The following is a 22,924-nucleotide window of genomic DNA, read 5'->3' as shown; positions in this document are numbered from 1 at the left end:
CCCCCTGACTGGCTGTTGTGTGGAAATGCCATATATGGTGTTGTTGTGAAGGCCCGGCCAGACTAGCTGGAGACTTCCCGGTGATGTGTGTTGTGGGTACCTCCTGTGGGTGGGACCTGGGTGAATAGAGTGTGTGACGAATATGCATTCTGTGTTGTGGGTGTCTAGTATCTGGTTGTTGACACAATGACTGAGACAACCCTGCCCGAAACCGGTATGAATGTAGCTTGGAGTGTTGAATGGCTCGGTACTTGTCCCAATACACATAACATGTTGTGATTTATCCGGAGATAAGTGAATGGCCTGAATACCTTGTGTGCCTGATTGGCTGCCTGCCTGCATGAATGCCCGTAGTCGTGATTGGATTCTTGAGTGTGACCCAGCGGAATGAATGGGAGATCAACAGTATATCTGGGGACCTCTCGCTGCTAGGAATCATGTTCAGAAGCTGAAGTCCACTACGACGAGTAACTGGATTACCTGATGCTTGACCTTGAAGCCCTGCTGGACGAGAAGAATTGCTGTTGCTCTCCTTCACAATCTGAAAGCTGCTGTGCCTCCAAGGACTGACCCAGAGAGGACCTGGTAAGGCGCCCTCTTCCCGAGCTACGAGGGAGCATTGTGCACAGCTGATCTTTGCCCACGCTCCCTGGTAGACAGACCTTCGAGAGGCTGCCAACCCGATACGGGGACTGCTGTGGAACTCCAAGGAGAAGCACTCGGACTGTTGTCCGCTACTGTCGACGACCGCCATCGCCGACCGGAGCCGCCGTGCTCCCGTTTGCCTAAGAACTTCTATTGATCATCGGAGGCTCGGGTCTGCATCGTCATCCACTTGTCTCCCGCTGGAGAAGGCCCGACCGTCGACGCGCCGAGGAGTATCCACCGGTGGATTTCCTGCCACCTAAAGACCACAGAGACGCCGACGACTCGACGCCCTTGCTGGGCCACAGTTCTTCATCTCTTTGCGGTCCAGAACTATCGTCACCGAGGTGCCCCGCACACCTCTTCCTTGCAGGACGCCGATGCTCTGTCATCGACGAGCACCGCTAGGAACGAAGCTGTCACTTCCCTGCCGTAGTTCACCCTGTTCACCGTCGGACGTTCGACGACCCGTGACTCCCGCCTTAAAGGGAGGGCACTCAAGAAGGGCCGTCGATTCCACGACACCGAACGCCAAGTTCCTCGACACCTCTCGACGATGGCTCCTAAAAGGATCAGTCGGTGCATCGTCGGAGAACTCTACTCCACCAGGTACATTGGGGGGGTAAAACCTTAACAGGAAGAAGTAAGACTATTGAACATTTGGACTGGGCTTGTGCTATATATCTTTATTTACAGGTTGCCCAGGTGGGGGGATCTCCACACAGAACTGTGTCTAGGTAACGGGGCCAGCATTCTGCCTATTGTTTCAACCATCTTACTTTCCTGCCTATCTCTATTGCTGGTTTACTCGTTATTGATCTGTGTGACATTTTAACCGTACAGTTGATGCACTTTAATGAGATTTGATAACATTAGTGGTACCACTCTAGACATGTATATATTTATCATTATTGACTTCCAAGTACAAAGTGCGTTATTGTGATCGTGTACATACCTTTGAATATTAATTATATAAAGACTGTGTTTTCAGTAATACAGTGTGTGGACATTCCTTTGTGGGGGTTCGGGGACTACACTGTACTTAAGAACCAGCCCGCATCATCTCCTGAGAAGCTAGGCCTTGATTGCTCGTCCATTGCTACCGTGATAGAGAATCTTGGCTGGGGTCTGCTGTGCCTCTCCTCTACCATATAGAGAGCGGAAGTACAGACACCCCCTACCAGTCTTTACACTGGTGGCAGCGGTGGGATGCTTATGGTTTTAAGAATCAATATATAACCGTGCCACTTACAAAATATACGCACTTTGTTAGATTACGGTTTGGGTGTGTACAAAATAACTGCATTACTAGCAATGGAGTCTATTGCGAATGGTAAATTGACTCGGATGAGCTTAGAGGCTCTCCAGTCTGCTTGTGAAGCCAGGGAGTTAGACTTTGTGGATAAGGGCTGAGCTGATAGCTGCCCTGGTGGACTACCAGACCGATGGTGAAACTCTTGATGAGGGGGGGAATGCAACCAATGAGGACTCTGCCCCTGGGGTTTCTACTGAATCTGTTTCTGGGAATGCCGCCATTCCTGCTGCCTCTGTTCCGAACACCAGCAATTCCTTGGAACTTGAGTTATTAAGGATGAAATTGGCCTTTGAATATCGCAAGTTGGAAATAGATGCTGAACTTCAGAAAGAGGAGCTGGCGCAGCAAGTTGAACTCAAGAATAGGGATCTTGAACTCAAAGACAAGGACACTGAATGTCAGAGAATCCAGCTAGAGAAAGCTCGAGTGGAGACTTCAGCGAAACCCAGTGAGAGTGTCCGGTCCCCAGCAACTAAATTTATGAAGGATTTGGTTGGTGTGTTTTCGGAGGGTTCTGTCATCCTCCAATGGATTGAAGCGTTTGAAATGGCTTGTGCAATTCATGATGTTGACAAAAGAGATTGGGCTAAGTGTTTGCTAAGCAGTGTGCCTCAAACTGGATGTGACTGTATTCTGAAGCTGAGTGTGGAAGAAAGGGGTCAGTAGGAGTGTATGAAATATGCTTTGATTGCCAAGTTTGGCAAGATACCTACCCAATACCTTAAAAGGTTCAGGGATTTTAAGAAAAGAGAGAATGTGTCTTGGGTTGACTGGGTGAGTGCTGCGCACATGAATATGATGGGGTGGATTGATGGTTACAAGGTACAAACTTTTGTTGAATTGTCCCACCTGTTGTTTTTTTAGCACTTTTCTGAAGCCTGTTCACCAGAGCTGCATCAGTATGTTGCTGACCAGAACATTTTGGATCCCTTTAAGCTGGCTAGGTTGGCTGACAAGTGGGTCTCCTACCGGGTGTCCCCTAAGGACTCCAGTGGGAAGGACAAGGACAAAGAAACGGGGACCGCTCAGAAAACTGAGGAGTCCCAAAAGCAGTCACAGTCGAATAAACCTAAACCCTCCTCTCCTAAGACCCAAAAATCTAGTGGGGATAAGTCCTCTGTGGGTGGGAATAAGAGTAGTGGTCCACCTGCTGCAAAGCAGGCTCCCGGTGGTTCCAGTACCGTACCCTGCACTCCCGGCACTTGTTGGGACTGTGGGGCTCTGGATCACAAAAGGGGTGACTCCAAGTGTAAAGGTAAGGCACTCGGAGTACAGGCTGTCAGCCTGACCTACCCTTACCCCATGTCTGAGGTGGAAGCCAATGTCCTCCCCTCCTCTACCGGAATCACTTTTGGTGCTCCCGTAGAGATTTCCTTAGTGTCCCTTGGGGCCTGGGACCAGTACGTGGAAGTACTGGCGACTATCCCACAGAACACCCGTAGATTTTTGAGACGTGTCCTCCTGAATGGCCAGCCTTCTACTGGTTTGAGAGACACTGGGGCAAGCATGACAGTGGTAGACAGGACTCTGCTCAAGCCAGAGGACTATGTAGATGCTCCTCTGAGAACCACCAGATTAGCTGCTGGGCCTCCCAAATTATCGCCTGTAGCCCGAGTCAGACTCGTAATTGGAGACAAGACAGCAAAGCTTCCTGTCCTGGTTCAGGAGAACGTCCCTGCTAACATTCTGTTAGGTAACGATCTAGTCGAGTTGGGATTGATCGCGGATGGTCTTCCCATGACTGCGGCTGCGGTCACTAGGTCACAGGTGACACCGGGTCTGGCTGTGAGTCAGGTACCCGAGCCGAAGGCACGGCCTAAGGCACGCCGAAGGAAGAGCAAGAAGGCCACCTCTGTGGAGGGAGCCCCTTCTCTTCCTGCTGCTCCTACAGCACCCATTGGGATCCATGCTCCGGACGTGCTGGGTCCAGTGGTAAACCCCGTCTCAACTCCTGTGGGAGAAGAGCCAGAAGACTCTCCTGTGGGAGAGGTTCTTAACCCGGAGGATCATCCCGATCTTCAATGCTTGTTAGCTGAAGGGGGACCCTCCCGGGCAGACTTCTGCAAAAGACAGAGAGAGTGTCCCTCTCTCGAGGGTCTGAGGAAACCGGCCCTGTCCCAGGCACACGGAGAAGTGCCTAGGACTTTCCAGATTTATTGGGAGGGTGAGCTCCTTGTTAGTGAGCCCACTAAGCCTGAACCTGGTGCCCTCAAGAGGTTGGTGGTACCCCAGGTTTACAGGCCCTTCCTACTGCAGTTCGCACATGAGGTGCCCTTGGCTGGTCATCTTGGTACCAAGAAGACTAAGCAGAGGCTCTCTGCCCATTTCTACTGGCCCCGGATGGGAGTAGAAGTGGAGTTCCACTGCAGGACCTGCCCAACTTGTCAGTTGTCTGGCAGGACTGGAGGCAGTGTCATTGCCCCACTGCAGCCATTGCCAGTGGTTGGCACACCGTTTGAGAGGGTGGGCATCGACATCGTCGGTCCCCTTGACCCTCCCACGTCAGGTGGACATCGGTTCATCCTGGTTTTGGTCGATCATGCCACCAGGTACCCTGAGGCTATACCCCTTCGGACTGTTACGGCCAAGGTGGTTGCCCGGGCTCTCCTGGGCATTTACACCTGTGTTGGATTCCCCAAGGAGGTTGTCTCTGACCGAGGATCCAACTTCATGTCTAGTTACATGAAGACCATGTGGAAAGAATACGGGGTAACCTACAAGTTCTCCACTTCTTACCACCCCCAGACCAATGGTCTGGTTGAGAGATTTAATAAAACTCTCAAGGGCATGCTAGGTGCTTTGGAAGAGCCCCTAAGGAGGAAATGGGATCTCCTCCTGCCATGCCTGCTGTTTGCTTACAGAGAGGTACCTCAAGAGGGTGTTGGTTTCAGCCCCTTTGAGCTACTCTTTGGACATCCCGTGAGGGGGCCCCTTGCCTTGATCAGAGAAGGTTTGGAAGCCACCCCTCCCGGTCCCGCCAAGCAAGTGGGTGACTATGTGTTAGGCCTCAGGCGGAGGATGACACAAATGATGGGTCAAGCAACAGCGAATCTCAAGGCCAGCCAGGAATTGAACAAATACTGGCATGACCTTAAAGCATCGCAAGTGGATTGGACTCCGGGACAGGAGGTCCTCGTGATGGAGCCTACCAAGCCTCGGGCATTGGCAGATAAATTGACTGGACCCTTCCGGATAATCTCCAAGATGGGCGAGGTCAATTATCTGGTTGACATGGGAATCCCCGGGGTCGCCCCTCAGGTATTCCATGTTAATAGGCTCAAGCCTTTCCACAGGCGAGCAGAAGTCTTGTGTCTCTTGCTGGCTTCAGAGCAAGAAGAGGATGAGAGTGAGCCCCTTCCTGATTTGCTGCATAGCAACCCTCAGGATGGCTCAGTGGAGGGAGTGCAGCTCTCTCCAGATTTGACAACCGAGCAGCAGAGGGCCTGCCGGACTTTGCTCCAGCAGTATGCCTCTCTGTTTTCACTGACGCCAGGCCTTACACCGTGGTGTAAGCACGAGATTGACACTGGTGACAGCGTGCCTGTCAAGAGCAGGAGCTACCGAATGTCAGATACGGTTAAGAACCACATCCAGGCTAAGGTCACCAAGATGTTGGATCTGGGTGTTATTGAACCCTCCACCAGTCCCTGGTCCAGTCCAGTGGTCCTTGTCCCCAAGGCAAGTTCCCAGGCCGGTACCAAGGATTGGAGGTTCTGTGTGGACTACCGAGGAGTCAATGCCGTCACCAGAACTGACGCGCACCCATTGCCCAGGGCTGATGAGCTCGTGGACACCATATGTGCTGCCAAATTTGTGAGCACCTTTGACCTCACCTCAGGCTATTGGCAAATAGCTCTGACGGACCATGCCAAGGAAAAGACGGCGTTCTCAACACCCGAGGGACTCTACCAGTTTAGGGTCATGCCTTTTGGGTTGAAGAATGCCCCTGCCACCTTACAGAGATTGGTCAATCATGCTCTCAGTGGGCTGGAAGCCTTTTGTGTGGCTTATTTAGACGATATTGCCGTCTACAGTTCCACTTGGGAAGAGCACTTGACACTTCTGTGTAGAGTGTTGCAGGCCTGAAGGAGGGCTAACCTAACTATCAAGGCCACCAAGTGCCAGATAGCTCAGGGGAAAGTCACGTATCTTGGTCATGAGGTAGGAGGGGGTCAGATCCAACCTCTCCCCAGTAAGGTACAGGATGTGCAGGACTGGGAGACTCCCACTACTCAAACCCAGGTGAGAGCCTTTTTGGGCCTCACCGGGTACTATCGCAATTTCATGGCGGACTATGGAACCATAGCTGCACCACTGACAGCTCTGACTTCACCCAAGCAGCCTAGGAAGGTTAATTGGACTGAAGACTGTCAGAGGGCCTTTAATGGCTTGAAAGAAAGTCTGTGTTGGGCACCCGTGTTGTGTGCGCCTGACTACAGCCGACCCTTTATCATCCAGACGGATGCCTGCGACACCGGGATTGGAGCTGTCTTGTCCCAGTTAGATGACAAAGGGAGAGAACATCCTATCATATTCTTCAGTAGACAACTCAATGGTAGAGAACTTAGGTGGGCTACTGTTGAAAAGGAATGTTTTAGTATAGTTTGGAGCCTTAGGCGTTTTAGGCCCTACCTTACGGAGTCTACCTTCAAGGTCCAAACAGATCATAAGCCCCTGAAGTGGCTTATGCAGATGAAGGGTGAAAACCTGAAACTGCTCAGGTGGTCCATTAGCCTGCAAGGGCTAGACTTCACCATAGAGCACAGACCAGGGAAGAGTCACGATAATGCAGATGGCCTTTCCAGAAGGTATGTTGACCGTCTGGATGAGGGTGTCTATCCCGTGGGAGATTAGGCACCCTCCACCTCAGTCTGGGGGGGGGCGACTGTGATGCTAGAAATGCATCGGAGGGACAGGGCCTCCGTATCCTTGTCCTTTACTGCTTTTTATCGTGTGTTCTGTCGTGGTTTTCCGCGCAGGAGTTCATGTGGGACTCCTGGCGGTGCAGCTCTCTTTCTTTTGGTTTGGTGAACGGACCCGTGGGATACCCTTATGGCACCCACGGGTGGGGGTACAACCCTGTGTCCCTAGTATATGTTTTTGGGCACCTGTGGGTGGCCTGCAGAGCAGGGTATGGGCTTGTGGCAGCTCCATGCTGAATTTGACAGGTGCGCGAAGTATCCTCCATTTTGGGATACCCCGGCCCTGCCATTGGGATCAGTTGATCCCTGATGGAAAACAAGATGGCCCCTGTGGCCTCTTGCTTTCGATTGCCTGTTACCTAGTTTTCCCAAAGTCCCGGGAAGCCCTGACTCTGTCCCTTCTCCCTGACTGGCTGTTGGGTGGAAATGCCATATATGGTGTTGTTGTGAAGGCCCGGCCAGACTAGCTGGAGCCTTCCCGGTGATGTATGTTGTGGGAACCTCCTGTGGGTGGGACCTGGGTGAATAGAGTGTGTGACGAATATGCATTCTGTGTTGTGGGTGTCTAGTATCTGGTGGTTGACACAATGACTGAGACAACCCTGCCCGAAACCGGTATGAATGTAGCTTGGAGTGTTGAATGGCTCGGTACTTGTCCCAATACACATAACTTGTTGTGAGTGTCTGGAGAGAAGTGAATGGCCTGAATACCTCATGTGCCTGATTGGCTGCCTGCCTGCATGAATGCCCTTAGTCGTGATTGGATTCTTGAGTGTGACCCAGCGGAATGAATGGGAGATCAACAGTATATCTGGGGACCTCTCACTGCTAGGAATCGTGTTCAGAAGCTGAAGTCCACCACGAAGAGTAACTGGATTAACTGACGCTTGACCTTGAAGCCCTGCTGGACGAGAAGAACTGCTTTTGCTCTCCTTCACAATCTGAAAGCTGCTGTGCCTCCAAGGACTGACCCAGAGAGGACCTGGTAAAGCGCCCTCTTCCCAAGCTACGAGGGAACATCGTGCACAGCTGATCTTTGCCAAAGCTCCCTGGTAGACAGACCTTCGACAGGCTGCCGACCCGATACGGGGACTGCTGCGGAACTCCAAGGAGAAGCACTCTGACTGTTTTCCGCCACTGTCGACGACCGTCGTCGCCGACCCGAGCCACCGTGCTCCCGTTTGCCTAAGAACTTCCATTGATCATCGGACGCTCTCGTCTGCATCGTCATCCGCTTGTCTCCCGCTGGAGAAGGCCCGACCGTCGACGCGCCGAGGAGTATCCACCAGTGGATTTCCTGCCACCTAAAGACCACAGAGACGCCGACGACTCGACGCCCTTGCTGGGCCACAGTTCTTCATCATCTCTTTGTGGTCCAGAACGATCGTCACCGAGGTGCCCCGCACGCCTCTTCCTTGCAGGACGCCAACGCTCTGTCATCGACGAGCACCGCTAGGAACGAAGCTGTCACTTCCCTGCCGTAGTTCACCCTGTTCACCGTCGGACGCTTGACGACCCGTGACTCCCGCCTTAAAGGGAGGGCACTCAAGAAGGGCCGTCGATTCCCCGACACCGAATGCCAAGTTCCCCGACACCTCTCGACGATCCGTGGCTCCCGCCTGAAAGGGAGGCACTCAAGAATGATCGGTCGGTGCATCGTCGGAGAACTCTACTCCACCAGGTACATTGGGGGGGTAAAGCAAAAACAAAGAGGAGATGGCTGGAAGGTTTAGACTGAATCTTAACCACTGGCATTGCTCGGGGCAACCCTCCAGACCATCGTTCTTCGCCTGCCAAGCCATTACAGAAGGGGAAAGACCATATGCAAATCAGGCTTGGCCCCACCCCAAAAGGGGAAGTCCAGCCCGAACTGCTAGGTCACATCCCTTCTGCACGAGACCACAAGCATCCCCAAACATGTTTCACCCTTGTTGGGGCTCATCAGTGAGGAGTAGCTTGGGTCTCTAGGCCCAGCAGGCACATTGGGGGGGTAAAACCTTAACGGGAAGAAGTAAGACTATTGAACATTTGGACTGGGCTTGTGCTATATATCTTTATTTATAGGTTGCCCAGGTGGGGGGGGTCTCCACACAGAACTGTGTCTAGGTAACGGGGCCAGCATTCTGCCTATTGTTTCAACCATCTTACGCTCCTGCGTATCTCTATTGCTGGTTTACTCGTTATTGATCTGTGTGACATTTTAACCGTACAGTTGATGCACTTTAATGAGATTTGATAACATTAGTGGTACCACTCTAGACGTGTATATATTTATCATTATTGACTTCCAAGTACAAAGTGCGTTATTGTGATTGTGTACATACCTTTGAATATTAATTATATAAAGACTGTGTTTTCAGTAATACAGTGTGTGGACATTCCTTTGTGGGGGTTCGGGGACTACCAGCCCGCATCACCTCCTGAGAAGCTAGGCCTTGATTGCTCATCCATTGATACCGTAATAGAGAATCTTGGCTGGGGTCTGCTGTGCCTCGCCTCTACCATATAGAGAGCGGAAGTACAGACACCCCCTACCAGTCTTTACAGGGAGTATCTGGGACTAGTCGCCATCAGCGGCAAGCACATGCGTGATAAAGGATTTGTGATACCTAGTGACGGCTACAACTGTGGTTAGACCTTGTTGGCTTTTGATTTGAGACTTGATAATGCATAATCAGGCCATTATAATCTGATTAGGAATGGTAATTTATGCATTGAGGTCCGGTTTGCTGCAAATTTACCAAACACTCTGAATCTTATTATTATGGCTCTATTTGACTCGGTCATAGAACTCAACAGTCAGCGGCAGGTGCTATATGATATGTAATGGATACCTACCAGATCATGTGTTTCCTACGTAAAGACAAACGGGCTATGAAAACATTCCGGGGTGTGTTTTCGTGTGATGACATTCCAAGGGATAAACCTGGTGAGCGGCCCGTCAGCTTTGTGGTGAACACTGATGCCCAGCATCAAGAAGGCACCCACTGGATAGCAATGTTTATAGACAATGGTGCAATAACTGTTTCTGATAGTCTGGGGTACTTCCCAAGCCACCCTATATACGGTGGTGCTCTACTGGCCTATGTTAAACATTTATCACCCATATAACATTATAATAGAACACAGGTGCAACATTCTGAAGATGTGACATGCGGGCAGCATGCTTGTTACTTTGTACCTAAAATGTCTGAGAAACAGTTGTTGCGGGCCATTATACAGCCCTATTCTCTTGATCTCAGACAAAATGATCGGATTGTGACTGATTTTGTGAACAAGATCAAATATCGCCGACCCCCTGTAAATGTATATAGCTTTTGTCAGAAATGTACGCTTGTTACTAAACACTAGCAGTGTGTACATGTCTAAATAAAAAAAACATATTCTACTTTTAAACAATGGCCTCTTTTCTTACTTGTCTAATTTCTAATTAATATTTTAAAATACAAAATGTTGTGATATACATTCTTGAAATAATTAAACGCAAAAATGTTTGGTTGGTATAAATAATCAGTGTATTTTATTACAAGCAGATCCTTTGTTTATACAGTTTGAAGGGCTATACATATAAATGCATTTACATAAACACATATTTTATTACAAACAGCGCCTTTGTTTAATCAATCTGGCTGGTTATACTTATAAAAAACATATATATATATATATATATATATATATATATATATATATATATATATATATATACATTCACTGACAAAAAACGTTGTTAAACGGGACGTTATGGTTATGTTCCCCTAAGAAAAACCTATCAAATTCAGTGCAACAAGTACTTGAAAGGAACATTACATTTACTTTGCACTAATAACAACCTGTCCATTTTATGGTTACAAGTAAAACGAAAAAATGCTACAAATTCGCCAGTTTTTGTAACCTAAGCAACCATAACCCGCGCGACCACTTTGCACTGCTAAGACTAACACCCAGGGCATCAAAGATGACATCACATTACAGTAACATTTTAAAAGAGAGTAAACTTAATTACATAAAATAAGACAAACACACATAAAAAGAAACAAGAAGGCCAGGCCAGGGCTAGAAATTATAACTAATCAAAAAGAATTAAGATAAAGGACATAGGTCAAAGGACATAAAATACAATGAGCACAGCAAACTTACATAGCAGGTTCCTTAGGCACACAAGAGATATCGAAACACGTGGTATATATAATAACAGAGGGCATAATGCCCAATTGTCAGACATACAATAACCAACCTCCCAGCCAGGTCAAATAAGAAAACATAGTGGCCATTAGCATCTTTACTTCTAGGCTAGGTATCTAGATCCGTCAGCAATTTGGCCTGCTCTTCAAATTTTCGCAGGCGTTCATTAACCACCTTCCAAATCTGGGAAATGGCAATGACCAAACTAGTATTCATCCCAGAGAGGCACCTCAGCCAGAAGATTTCACTTTCACTATATACCTGATCATATTCAAATTTGGCAAAATATTTGTCATAGGTCGATCTCATCATCGGACAGCAGGTGAGTACATGCCTAGCAGTTTCCACCACTGTATCATCTAGACAGAGGGCCTCATCACGAGTCTGGCAGTAACCCTTAAATGCGGCGGTAGCGCTATTACCGCCGCATTTAAGGGTCCACCAGATCATGGCTTTGGCAGATTTCCCCCCAGCTCTGAGCTGGGGCGAAATTCACCGAAATTTCGCGCTCTTACCGCCGGCGGGAAATCCGCCGGCGGTAAGAGAGCAAAAATTCCCCATTAAGCCCAATGGGGAATGGGGAATTCCCGAATGGGCTCAGTGGGGAATGGGCAATACCCGTTCTGCGGAACCCGTGATCCAGCGCTATTAGCGCAGGGGGTTCGGCGGTAGGGCGAGGCCCAGAGTCTGCAATTCCTTCTCTCAAATGGAACACCAGACCAGGCTCCCCGTACCACTAATACATTCAAGCAGTTAAGTTTAATATCCAGAAATATTCTACGATTGGCCTGAGACAGCATCAATTTCAGATAGTTTTGAGGCTTTTTATATGAGAAAGGCATCTTGGCAAACGTAGACAGAGAACTCATAGTAGCTACCTTATCGTGGCTGGCAACCCAGTCTCACTTCTCTATCGATCCTTGAGAGATTTTAACACAGCCCCTTCCCCATATTCCCATTTGGGAGACCATCCAATTCTATCAAAGAATTGATAATTTAACTCCTGGAATGTGTTCAGGGAATCCGTTTTACCCCCTCCAAACCTACCCGAAGGATATACAACAGGGTTTCAAGGCGGGCATATTTGATTTTTACATAGAGCTTAGCTCTATTATGCTCTATCTGTGCAGAAAGGGAGTTAAATCCTGCTGCAATGACTTACAATACTAACCCTATTGGTACTCACAGAATTGTGAAATGTACATTGTGTAATATATATTGCTTCATGTACACCTAACACATTTTCTTTTCCGTAAGAGAACATATTGGAAAGGAAAGCAAGGCAGCACAAGCGACACCCCTTCCACAACAGTATACGGGCATAGGAAAGGAACGAAACTCTGTAAATAGCTAAATGGGCAGCCTGGAAGCCAAAATGGAAGAATTGATGTACTATTGTGCTGCCTTAAAAGATTGCGTACGAGGGTATATTATGGACTAAATAAAACAGCACTGCCAGACCTGCACATGTACCCCTTCCCCATGTCACAGCCCGCCATCCCCACAAAATCCGTGGGATGGGAGATGGTATGGTGATACCTCAATCTCTTCGTCCCCTCCCCTCACAACCAACTTGTGGAAATCCCCACAATAAGTATCCACTACTGCTAACCCTTCCCTTTCCTAATGGTGTGTATGAATGTGTGGAAGTAAACATTGATATTTAAATTGTTGCTGAGTGCAAATGTGGTATTGTTTGTTTTTTGAAATGCTGTTATGACTCTGCAGCTCACAGTCCTCGTAGGAATGACCGCAATTCCTGGCCTATCTGCAATTACAATCAAGGCATCCGTACCACGCCAGCACAATCCTCATGTCTGCATGTTGTTGCACCACCTATAATTACATGTGGGAGCGGACGTTTGTTTGTTGTGCAAGTAGACACATGTGTATGTGTTCCTGTGTGTCCTGGTAACACCGCCACTGTGCAGCATATGCAAACAAACTTTATTTAGCTTGAGGCGCCCACCCACGTCCTACAGGTAGCTATACAGATAAACATCCCACCTGCTATACCCTGTAAACAACCAGTGTCTTCCAAAATGGTCGCACATGTGTGTCGCACTATTATTCAGTAGACAAGTGGCAACTGTGTGCATTGGACACTTATGCTCATGCGCACAATGTATTCCGCCCAAATCAGCGGTCCCAAGGGAGAACAGTCGCAATGTCACAAGGCGCCCGCACCCACACTACGCCTGGGCCCTTATTTCGGGGGCCGATTCGGACCCTCGAACAGCGGAAAAGCACAGTGTTGTGCAATGTACAGAGTGTGTTTCAGAAAGTACACACTTGCAAACACACCAGAATGTGCCGTTGTACACTTCACAGGTTTTTTCCCCCCCCGTACTCCACTTACTACAAATTTTCAAACATTATTGCCCAAAAGCAGCACTGAACGCATGCTACCAACTTCAAACGAGTACATACAGTTCTTGTGGGTCATTAGAAGGTTGGCGGTAAGGGCTTAACGGCGCCGGTAAAGGTGCGGTGCCGTTAACCCTTTACCGCTGCATTACGAGGTCCTTTCGCAGGTCCCGCTAAAGGACCAGCATGCTAACGACAGGCCTGTTATTAACGGGCCCGTTGTTAGCATGGTCCCCATTCCCATTGAGCCCTATGGGGGCTCGAATGGGAATGGGGATGGGTTCCCTGAATGGGGAAATACTTGGTCCTCCAAGGTTGGAATGGCCTGGTAATTCCCCATTCAGGGAACCCGGACATGGTATGCGGTAAGGGGGTAGCCATGGCACTAATAGCACCATGGCTACCTCCAACCTCGTAATGACCCCCATGTATACAAACAGGATGCCTGCCCCTTACCTTTCACAGTTCCACCATAGCCATCTGCACTTCTAAGTACAAAGAGACTTCTGCCACAGTATTTGCATACACACCACAACCACAAACCTTATTGAGCAATGTCTTTTGCTCCACAGTTCCATTTCCATGGTTCCCATCCTGAAAATGTCCGGATGTGGCACGTGTAATCCTGAAACTACCACGGAATCCGCTGAGTTTTCGTGCTATGAAGGAAGGGGGGTGCGTCGGGGAAAGTGTAATGCAGGGTAGGGGAATGGGTCTTTAGTGGTCCCTCTGAAAATAATTTTTTTACATGTTTTTTTTGTTACGTGTTTGTCAACAGCCTTTTTGTTTTTTTCTTTGTATAACTTTCTGTTTGCTTCTCCTCCTTCCATTTTTACTGAATTATAGTCAACGCTTCGTGCACAGTGTAAAAGAAAATGGTATTGCCAATGGCGTTCAAAGAATGCCATTTGCCTTGCAGCACTGTATATATTGCAACTGCATGCTCTCATAGTGCGTGGAGAACATCCCATCAGTGGACATAAATGCAGACATGCTTCTGTTTATAAGACACCTTCCGAGCTCTGGCTGGGGACAAATTACACTGGCACGGTCCCATGCTCCTCACGGTGAAATGGTTGAGAAAACGACCTTGGCAGTGGTAAAAATCCACATCACTGCATTCATCAACTTCTTCAGGTGACGGAGCAAACGTCCACACGACATGTAACCCAAATGTAAACTTCCATAATGCACCACCACAACTTCAACAGTAACAATAGAGGCCACATATCTGCAAAGGCGAACCATCCCGCCGAAACTGCACGCATAGACTGGCCCACAAAGCTTCCACTCCTTCCAACTCGAAATTAGCAGCAACGCCTCTTTGCACGGCATACCTGTGCAGATCTTGCACAAATGTATCACCTACGATCCGCACTGTGCGCCTGTCCATCTCTACCAACCTCATTACACAGAGTATAGGAAAAAGTAGTACCGCCCCTTCCTGTGAACCACACCCTTCACACGTGATTCCATAATCCCCACAATTCCATTTGCATGCCCACCATGGAAAGAATGGCTGGATGTGGCACATGCGCATACCCAGCTACAGTGAGGGCTACACCCCAGTAAAGCAGACACAGCCCTTCTCCCCTCTGCACTGTTATTCTTCCAGCAGTCCCTTATTGAGTACTGTGAAATATTCACGCATGCATGCAGCAATCAAAGGCAAGAATTCTGCATTCATCACTATCATTTCTGTACAGCACTGCACATTTACCATTCAACACTCTGAGTACACGTTGCGTGTTCTCCCAAAACACATTCGGTACAAAGGTCTGCAAAATAATCCACGATTCCAGCATCCAAAATCATCCAGAGAGGCACCCGTCATGCCTTTGACAATGCACACAAGAGTCTACTGCTTGTCCACACCCAGCACAACATAATGTAGACATGCATGTGAACATGTGGCCAGAAGCCACAATCCACAAACATAACTTAGGCAGCAGCACTTGTACCCACATTCCACAAACATACAACTGCCTCCATCACCCCTACCCACTTCCATTCACAAAGTATTATGTCCGGGCAATCAAACCACACAATCTTCACAACATTGGGCCTTCTCCCAGGAAGCTACACAAACCAGAATATCTGAGCACATACAAGATTCACTTAATCCGTACCCTCTTCTATATAGACAGTGTTCCAACACTGCACCCAGTGGGCACACTGCAAGACCTTTCACTGCACAATCTCCAGCCATACACCGAATACCGTAGTATGTTCGCACAATGACCACACCCATAGAACCAACAATATGTGCATGTCAGCGCACTTCTGGTGCACTATCAAGAGTAAAATGTTCTCTTCATCAAGGTGTCCACCCTCGGAGAGATGCAGTCAAAACTGCATGGCTGCAGTGGGTGTGGTGAAGGCCTTGGCTTTTGGGTGCATGCCGTACGGCCTACGGCCTTTGGCTATGCACCCAATAGTCTAGGCCTTGGCCACGCCCACCGCAACATAATCCAGCCATGCATGGCAACATGGCTCCAACTACCACAATCCACACATGTACCACAGCCACTGGCACGCCTACCCAACCTTCACACTGTTATACAGCTATGCATAGAAAGATGCACCGTTTCGCAGAATCTACAAACTTAACACAGCCTCTGGCACCCCTACCCACTTTCATTTACATACAATGGTGTTACTGCCAACTGAACCAACCAACACTATATGCATGTCAGCTGACTTCTGTTAGCAAGTCTAACATGTGCTCGACAACCATTGTGTAAAGGTGAGCACCCTCTGACAGATGCAGTCTAAACAGCATTGCTCCGGTGGGTGTGGGCTAGGCCTAGACTAATGGGTGCATGGCCTACGGCCTTTGGCCAGACACCCAGTAGTCTAGGCCTTGCGCACACCCACCACAATGTAGTGCAGCCATACACGACAACATGTGCACAAGCACCACACTCCACACACATACCACAGCCACCACCACTGCTACCCAACCGCTGCACCATAATACAACTATGCATGGAAACATGCAACAGTTAGCAGAATCTACAAACATACCACAGCCTCCGGCACTGATACCCACTTTCATTCACATAGTATGGTGTTACTGCCAACCAAACCAAAACATTTTTTGCAAAACTGTCCCTGCTCCCAGCACTCTATTCAGTACACAAAAGCAACAGCTCATAGTGCAGTACAGTAGTCAGCACTCCGCGCAATGAACACTACACAATCCTCTGTGCTATGCAGTTTGCCCTTATCCACTTCTATGCACACACTACTTAACTATTGCACCCACTTCACACACTGCAGTATTCATGCACAACTTCAACCATATCCTCTTTTGTACTGACAGTATTCCAACACTGTACTCAGTGCACACACTGCAGAACTGTTCACTCCATTAGCTGCAGCCATTAAGTAAGTAGTGTAGGATGCGCTAATAAAATATTTTTTACCTGAGCTGTAAGGCCCAGTTAACACGCAAGAAAAAGTGTGTTGAAACTGAGTGTCCATTTTACGCGATGTTTCCTTTTCTGTAGCCGTAGGGTAATGTTTTGTAGTCGTTTGTGAGCACCCGTTTATCAAACACCACCCTCAAAGTCTTCTGCAGTGTCTGGGTACTAATTTCCAAGTGATTTTTCCATGCACTATGGATGGCTGCTGCACCACAATAGTCTGGGTAGTCTTTTTTAACGTGTTCCCATGCACTAACTCTTTCAAACTGTCAACATTGATCTTCATGCTGTTGCTGACATTCAAAGTGATGCCTTTTACTTTCATACAGACCTCCCCTGTGGATGTCCGATACAAATTTGTTTTGGGCCCTGCAGAAACAAACTCTATAATGTGCTCACATAATTCGCTCGTTAGATTACCCAAATAATCACCCAGGGTACTCCTGCCCAGAGGACACTAACAAAAATTACTGAATCGGTGTTGTGGTACAAACGCCGCTCCTGGAGAGCATCCATGATGATATACAGTTCCAGGCGGCCATGAGCTGTTGTGAAACATGCAATAAATATATTTATATTGTTGAAACACATTGGGTACTCCTCAGTGTACTTCCAAGGGAAGCCGTTTCCTCGTCTATAAACTGCAGGCTTGAAATGTCATAGCCGGCGTCAAAAAGATAGGCTGTCAGTGTGTCAGGATCAGTTATAATGGTTGTGTTTGGTAAATTTGTTCTCTGAGCAAACTTACCCCATAAGGAATTTAAACACAGTTTAGCTAGTTGCCGTCTGGAGGGGTTATTCTCAATGAATTCTGGTCTTAAACGGATACCTGATGTGAGTAATACTCATCTATGTACTTCTGTCGGGAAGCGGGGTCGTCGCAACCCTTGGGGTATCCTGAAGATTCCTGTTTAATTTGCAGGAACATACAAATGTATTCACAGAAGAGCTGTTGATGTTATCAAAGTGCCATATTTCATGAATCTTGCCCACATGATACCCTTTTGCAAGGCCACTTCTGACTCAATGGTTTATCAGGTACCCGTAATCGAGCGTTCCTCATCGCTGTGTGTGCATTTTGAAGTCTGTCTTGACTCTGCAAACTGCATACATAAAGGAAACATGAGTTTACCAGAAATCGTCTGAGGGAGCACTGGGAAATAAAGCTTCTTAGGGTTTTTTTAATGGTTGACAAAGGGATAGAGACTGGTAAAGTCGTAGTAGTGTATCTTCTCACCAGGGGCTGTTTTGTGATGGAGCTTGATGGCATTAGTCCTACCTCCAAAAAGAGTGTGACGCAGTGCTAGGGTTTCTGGTAAATTCTTCTCTTTAAGAAAAATCTTTGTCAGTATTGTTTTTCAACATTTCTGACCATTCATGCTCCCAAAGCTTAATACCGTGCACGCCCCGGGTCTCAAGAAAACTCTTTTTTTAAAGCTTTCTTCTGAATAGATGATCATAAGTACACACGGTCAAATTGTTATAGTCATCTTTCTTATAGCACTGTGGACAACCACAATAAAAACACCTGTTAAATTCACAGGCATGCTGCTCGCCATTTAAAGAAACATAGCCGTCTAGAAAATAGGGGCCGATCTTTTTCTTGCCGCCCCTCAGGGCATGCTGTATAGGGCTCTTGACCTGCCCAGACATATACATTAACCACTGGATGGAGGGTTTGGAGAAACGTTTTTGTTTACCGTAGTACATGGCTGGGGGTATGTGGGCGATTGTTTCAGACTTTAGGAACCGCTGTTTGTATATATGCGTACACATGCTAGCCAGGGTGATAAATGTAAAGAGATCGACGTAGGTAACACATTTTATCATCATCCCAGGGTTGTCAAGGTCCTCCATAGTGTGCACCTTTCGGGTTTGGTCAATAATACCGTCTCAAAAACTGTAACAGGTGGTTCTCAAAATATTGACATCTTCACAACAATAGGTTTTTAGCTCTCGCTTAAAATAAAAAACCTGTGTTCGGGCCTCAGTATACCATTTAAGAACTGCTTCCTTGTCAGCAAGCATCATGAATTCTGAACCATGACACTCAACCGGGGGGATGGATCCCACATAATTTTGATTCTGTACCGTGTTAAAGAAATGTGGGAAATAACCTTTGGACCCCGGGAAACCAAAAGCCTTAGGCAGCTTGATTAACTTCATGGGTAGAAAATTCAAACTGTCGATAAAGCAAATTTTAAGGACTGGTACCGCAAGGAGCTTCAGCTTTGCACCCTGAGTTATCAGTTTGACGGTGACTCTCTCTTTAATCAGTTGCTGTATTATGAAGAAGCCATCACAGCCCTAACTGTTGTGAGCCAAAAAGCTATACCCCCGAAATGTATTAGCCAGAAATGTTGTGATAAAACGGCTGATGCAATCAGCACCATCGAACTCCCAACTGTCTTCACGAGTGAGATGTTTGGAAGAGATATAGTTGGGGATGTGTATACCTGTCTCCTGTATTCACTCCATGTAAAAGATTATGGGCCTCATCACGAGTTGGGCGGTAACGCCGGTGCTATTACCGCCGGTACTATTAGCACTACCACCAAACCCCCAGCACTATAAGCGCCGGATCACGGGTTTGGTGGAACGGTTAGTGCCAATTCCCCATTGGGCCCAATGGGGAAAATTTGTGCTATTATTGCCGGCAGATTTCCCCCAGCTGAGAGCTGGGTGAAATCTGCCAAGGCCATGATCTGGCAGACCCTTAAATGCGGCGGTAATAGTGTTACCGCCGCATTTAAGGGTTACCGCCAGACTCGTGATGAGGCCCTATTTATTTCTCAATCTTGGCTACATCTTTTGGGTGTGTCATATTAAACTGGTATTCATCCAAGGAGACCACTTCCACATCACATCGGGGACAGATCCTCCCCTTACAGTTATGTTTGACCTTTATAAAGCGGCCACAGGACCTGCAGTCTGTTTTAAGATGACATTTGGCTATACCTTGAGATGCTTTTTCAATGTGTTTTTGAAAACATTCTTTGGACTGCGCAAATGTTTTACACTTGGGACATTTAATTTAAAGACTGATTCACTGATCACCATGCATCCATCTCTCTGACACATACTGCAGTGTAAGTGGCATCTGTGAGCCGCCTTATTGCTCTATATGTGATAACAATGAGGGCATACATTTTGAACCCCTAGGAAACCCTGACGATTTAAGATCCTCTAATAGTGCTGATCGTGGTGTAAAATATGTATAGTGTTCTTATGAATCTTGTCACCGGTCGGGAAGTATTTCTAAATCCTGTCCTCATTATACAGAATTTTAATAGGTATGCCGAAGTGGTCTTCAAATAAACACAGCTCATTAAAGTCAACCACAATATCAGGGGGTATAACCAGAACGTTGTGAACCTCCATAGCCCTGGTCTGTATGTATCCGTCAGTAACTGTTCTAGGCTCCAGCAGCCCTATGATGCTTGCAGCCATACATATGTTCAAGGACCCATAGTTAAAATCCAAGAGCCCGCGTTTCTTCTTGGACACAACCATGCTGTAAAGGGTTTTCTTCAGGGGTCTGTACACACCACCCTCTCTACACCAGACAACCACAGACACTAGTCTCAACGGTTCTGTTACGGTGAGTTCTGCCTTACTTTGTAGCAGTTTTCCTATGTTTTCTAGAAACTGCAAAAGATCAAAGGTCTGCCAAAACCAACGCCTGGTGAAAAGAGGCCTGTTTAAAACCACACTGTCTAAGCGTATGTGGACGAAATCGTTAGGCCCGACCGTTTCAAGAATCTGGGAGACGAGCCTTTCAATCTCCTCGATTATCATTAATAACCCTTGACTTGTTGATCTTATATGATGTAAATTTACAAAGCGGAACACTACATAGTATTCAACACTTCGAAACTTTGGTAGATCTCTCTGGTATGTGCCCATACTCTGCAGAAAAACGGTGTACATTTCGGCCTGCAGTGGTGTGTTTTGGGGTTGGGCCTCTAAATCTTTAAGTGAGCGCTGCATGATAATATTTTTGCTTTTCTCAAGCGTTTCCGAAACATTTTCCAGTGCCTGGGGGTTCGATTAAACATTGTGCTGATAAATATTTTACAGGTATGCATGGTTTTTTAATAGGGTGTGAGGGTGTTCGTGCATCTTTCAAAACTACCAGCGGTGTCTTAGGCTCTGCCCTTAAGTAGGAATCATCTGTACCCAGCCGGGGTCTACCCTGATCTTAAAGGCTCTGGGGGGTCTGCAAAATCAGGACTGGGCTGTATATGCTTTTTTATCAGCTGTTTCTTTTTTTCTTTTTTTTAAGAATTGTTTTTTTTTATTTTTTATAATTTTTTTAGCTGGGGTGTTCACCCTGTTTTTAAATTTAAAGTTTTACCAAGCCGGTGTCTCAAGCTACAATCCTGGCATCATAATCTATAGTTGTTACGCAGCCCTAATAAATGCTTCTCCTTTCTCTGTTTTTTCAAACCTGGGAGTCAAAATAACTGTTTAACAACACTATCCCTTTTAAATTCTCGGATATGTACACAACTGTTCGGGGTTTTGAGATTCATAGGCTTTGGGAAATTTAAGGGCTGTACATAATGCTTTGTACAATAAATGGCGGTTGTACAGCGCTGTTTGTTTACAGCGTTGGGACCCCGGTAAGAAAGATCAATGGGTTTCGGGACATAGCCTGATCCACAGATAACAGAGGCGTATACGAAATCTTGAGACTCTATTTTTAAGGGTGAGTCTGAAATAACTATTACCTCCTCTTTTATGGGTGAATACGTAATTATTATAATAGGGTCAGAATCTAGGAAGCCACTGGTGCTCGGGTGACCCCCACAGGCGTTCTATATCATCAGAATTAGTAACATCTATCTCATGGTTGGGGCTCGTTGGTGAGAACGCAAGGGGTGGGGTGATCTCTCCACAACCGGGGAACCACGGTCGGGGGCTTCCCGAGACTCCGGCTAAAAGGGTTTCAGAGCTCACTACCGGGAGCCCCGGGCCCTGGGTGATGACACCTCCTGAGCTGTGTCTCTTGGGTAGGTTTAACATTCACAGGGACTACATAGCAGGCGTGGTGTGCACGGGTATGCAAGGTTCAACAGGCTGGGGTATATGGTTGTTGGGAACAATTAGACATTGCTGGTTAGAGGCACACATCCCTTGTTAAGCGATAAGCGCCACCTTTTATTTAAAGGGTCTGTACAGCCCCGTTTCACACACAATCAAGAGTGTTGGCTTTGTACAATGGTTGTGTATGCAGCTGACCTGCAGATGTCGGGGTGGGCGAGGGTGGGATCGCCAAGGTTGTTTGCTCTAGAACTTCTTCTGACGACGCAACACAAAACCCTAAAATTAAACAAAAGAAAAGAAAGTTTGAGCATTGTATTACAGAAAAAACAGGCCAAGCAATACTTTACAATGAAATGCTAGGGTAAACCTAGGGGTTTACAAAATCACATTAAAATATTAAAGGACCTAGTTGGTAAAAATAGTCCAAGCAATACTCTATAATGACATGAGCAGACGAGTATAGGGTTTTAAAAAAAGACACACTGAAATATTAACAGACAGCGCTGTGGAAAAAGGTCTTTTTCGTTGTTTCCGCTTTAACAACGGGACATCCTATGAGGTTGGTCCTCCAGCGTGTGCATCTGACGGGGCATCCGATGAGGCTGGTCCTCCAGCGTGTGCATCTGACGGGGCATCCTATGAGGCTGGTCCTCCAGCGTGTGCATCTGACGGGGCATCCGATGAGGTTGGTCCTCCAGCGTGTGCATCCTATGAGGTTGGTCCTCCAGCGTGTGCATCTGACGGGGCATCCGATGAGGCTGGTCCTCCAGCGTGTGCATCTGACGGGGCATCCGATGAGGCTGGTCCTCCAGCGTGTGCATCTGACGGGGCATCCGATGAGGTTGGTCCTACAGCGTGTGCATCTGACGGGGCATCCGAGGACATTGATCCTTCAACGTGTGGATCTGAAATAAAGTCACAGAAAACTTTTACCAACATGCTCTACATCGAGCATCCACACGGCCCCCATATGCTTCAAATGCATAACACTATTTTACACAAAAGACTCAAATCTT

General features: G+C 47.4%; 1 protein-coding gene across 1 annotated transcript in view; it reads right to left on the bottom strand.

The window, feature by feature from the left end:
* Nucleotides 1–10,596: 10,596 nt before the first annotated feature.
* The window catches only part of LOC138559120 (threonine-rich protein-like), a 195,878-nt gene continuing 183,550 nt past the window's right edge, over nucleotides 10,597–22,924 (bottom strand). The window contains exon 4 of the mRNA XM_069642687.1: nucleotides 10,597–22,813. Coding sequence (XP_069498788.1) covers nucleotides 22,617–22,813 — 197 coding nt within the window. The 3' untranslated portion in view covers nucleotides 10,597–22,616. The remainder of the gene's footprint in view (nucleotides 22,814–22,924) is intronic.

The sequence above is a fragment of the Ambystoma mexicanum genome, unplaced genomic scaffold (assembly GCF_040938575.1).
Source record: "Ambystoma mexicanum isolate Mex_15411 unplaced genomic scaffold, UKY_AmexF1_1 Mex_scaf39, whole genome shotgun sequence".
NCBI classification, from domain to species: Eukaryota; Metazoa; Chordata; class Amphibia; order Caudata; family Ambystomatidae; genus Ambystoma; species Ambystoma mexicanum.
The sequence above is the reverse complement of the archived record's forward strand: the minus strand, read 5'-3'. Positions and strand labels throughout refer to the sequence as shown.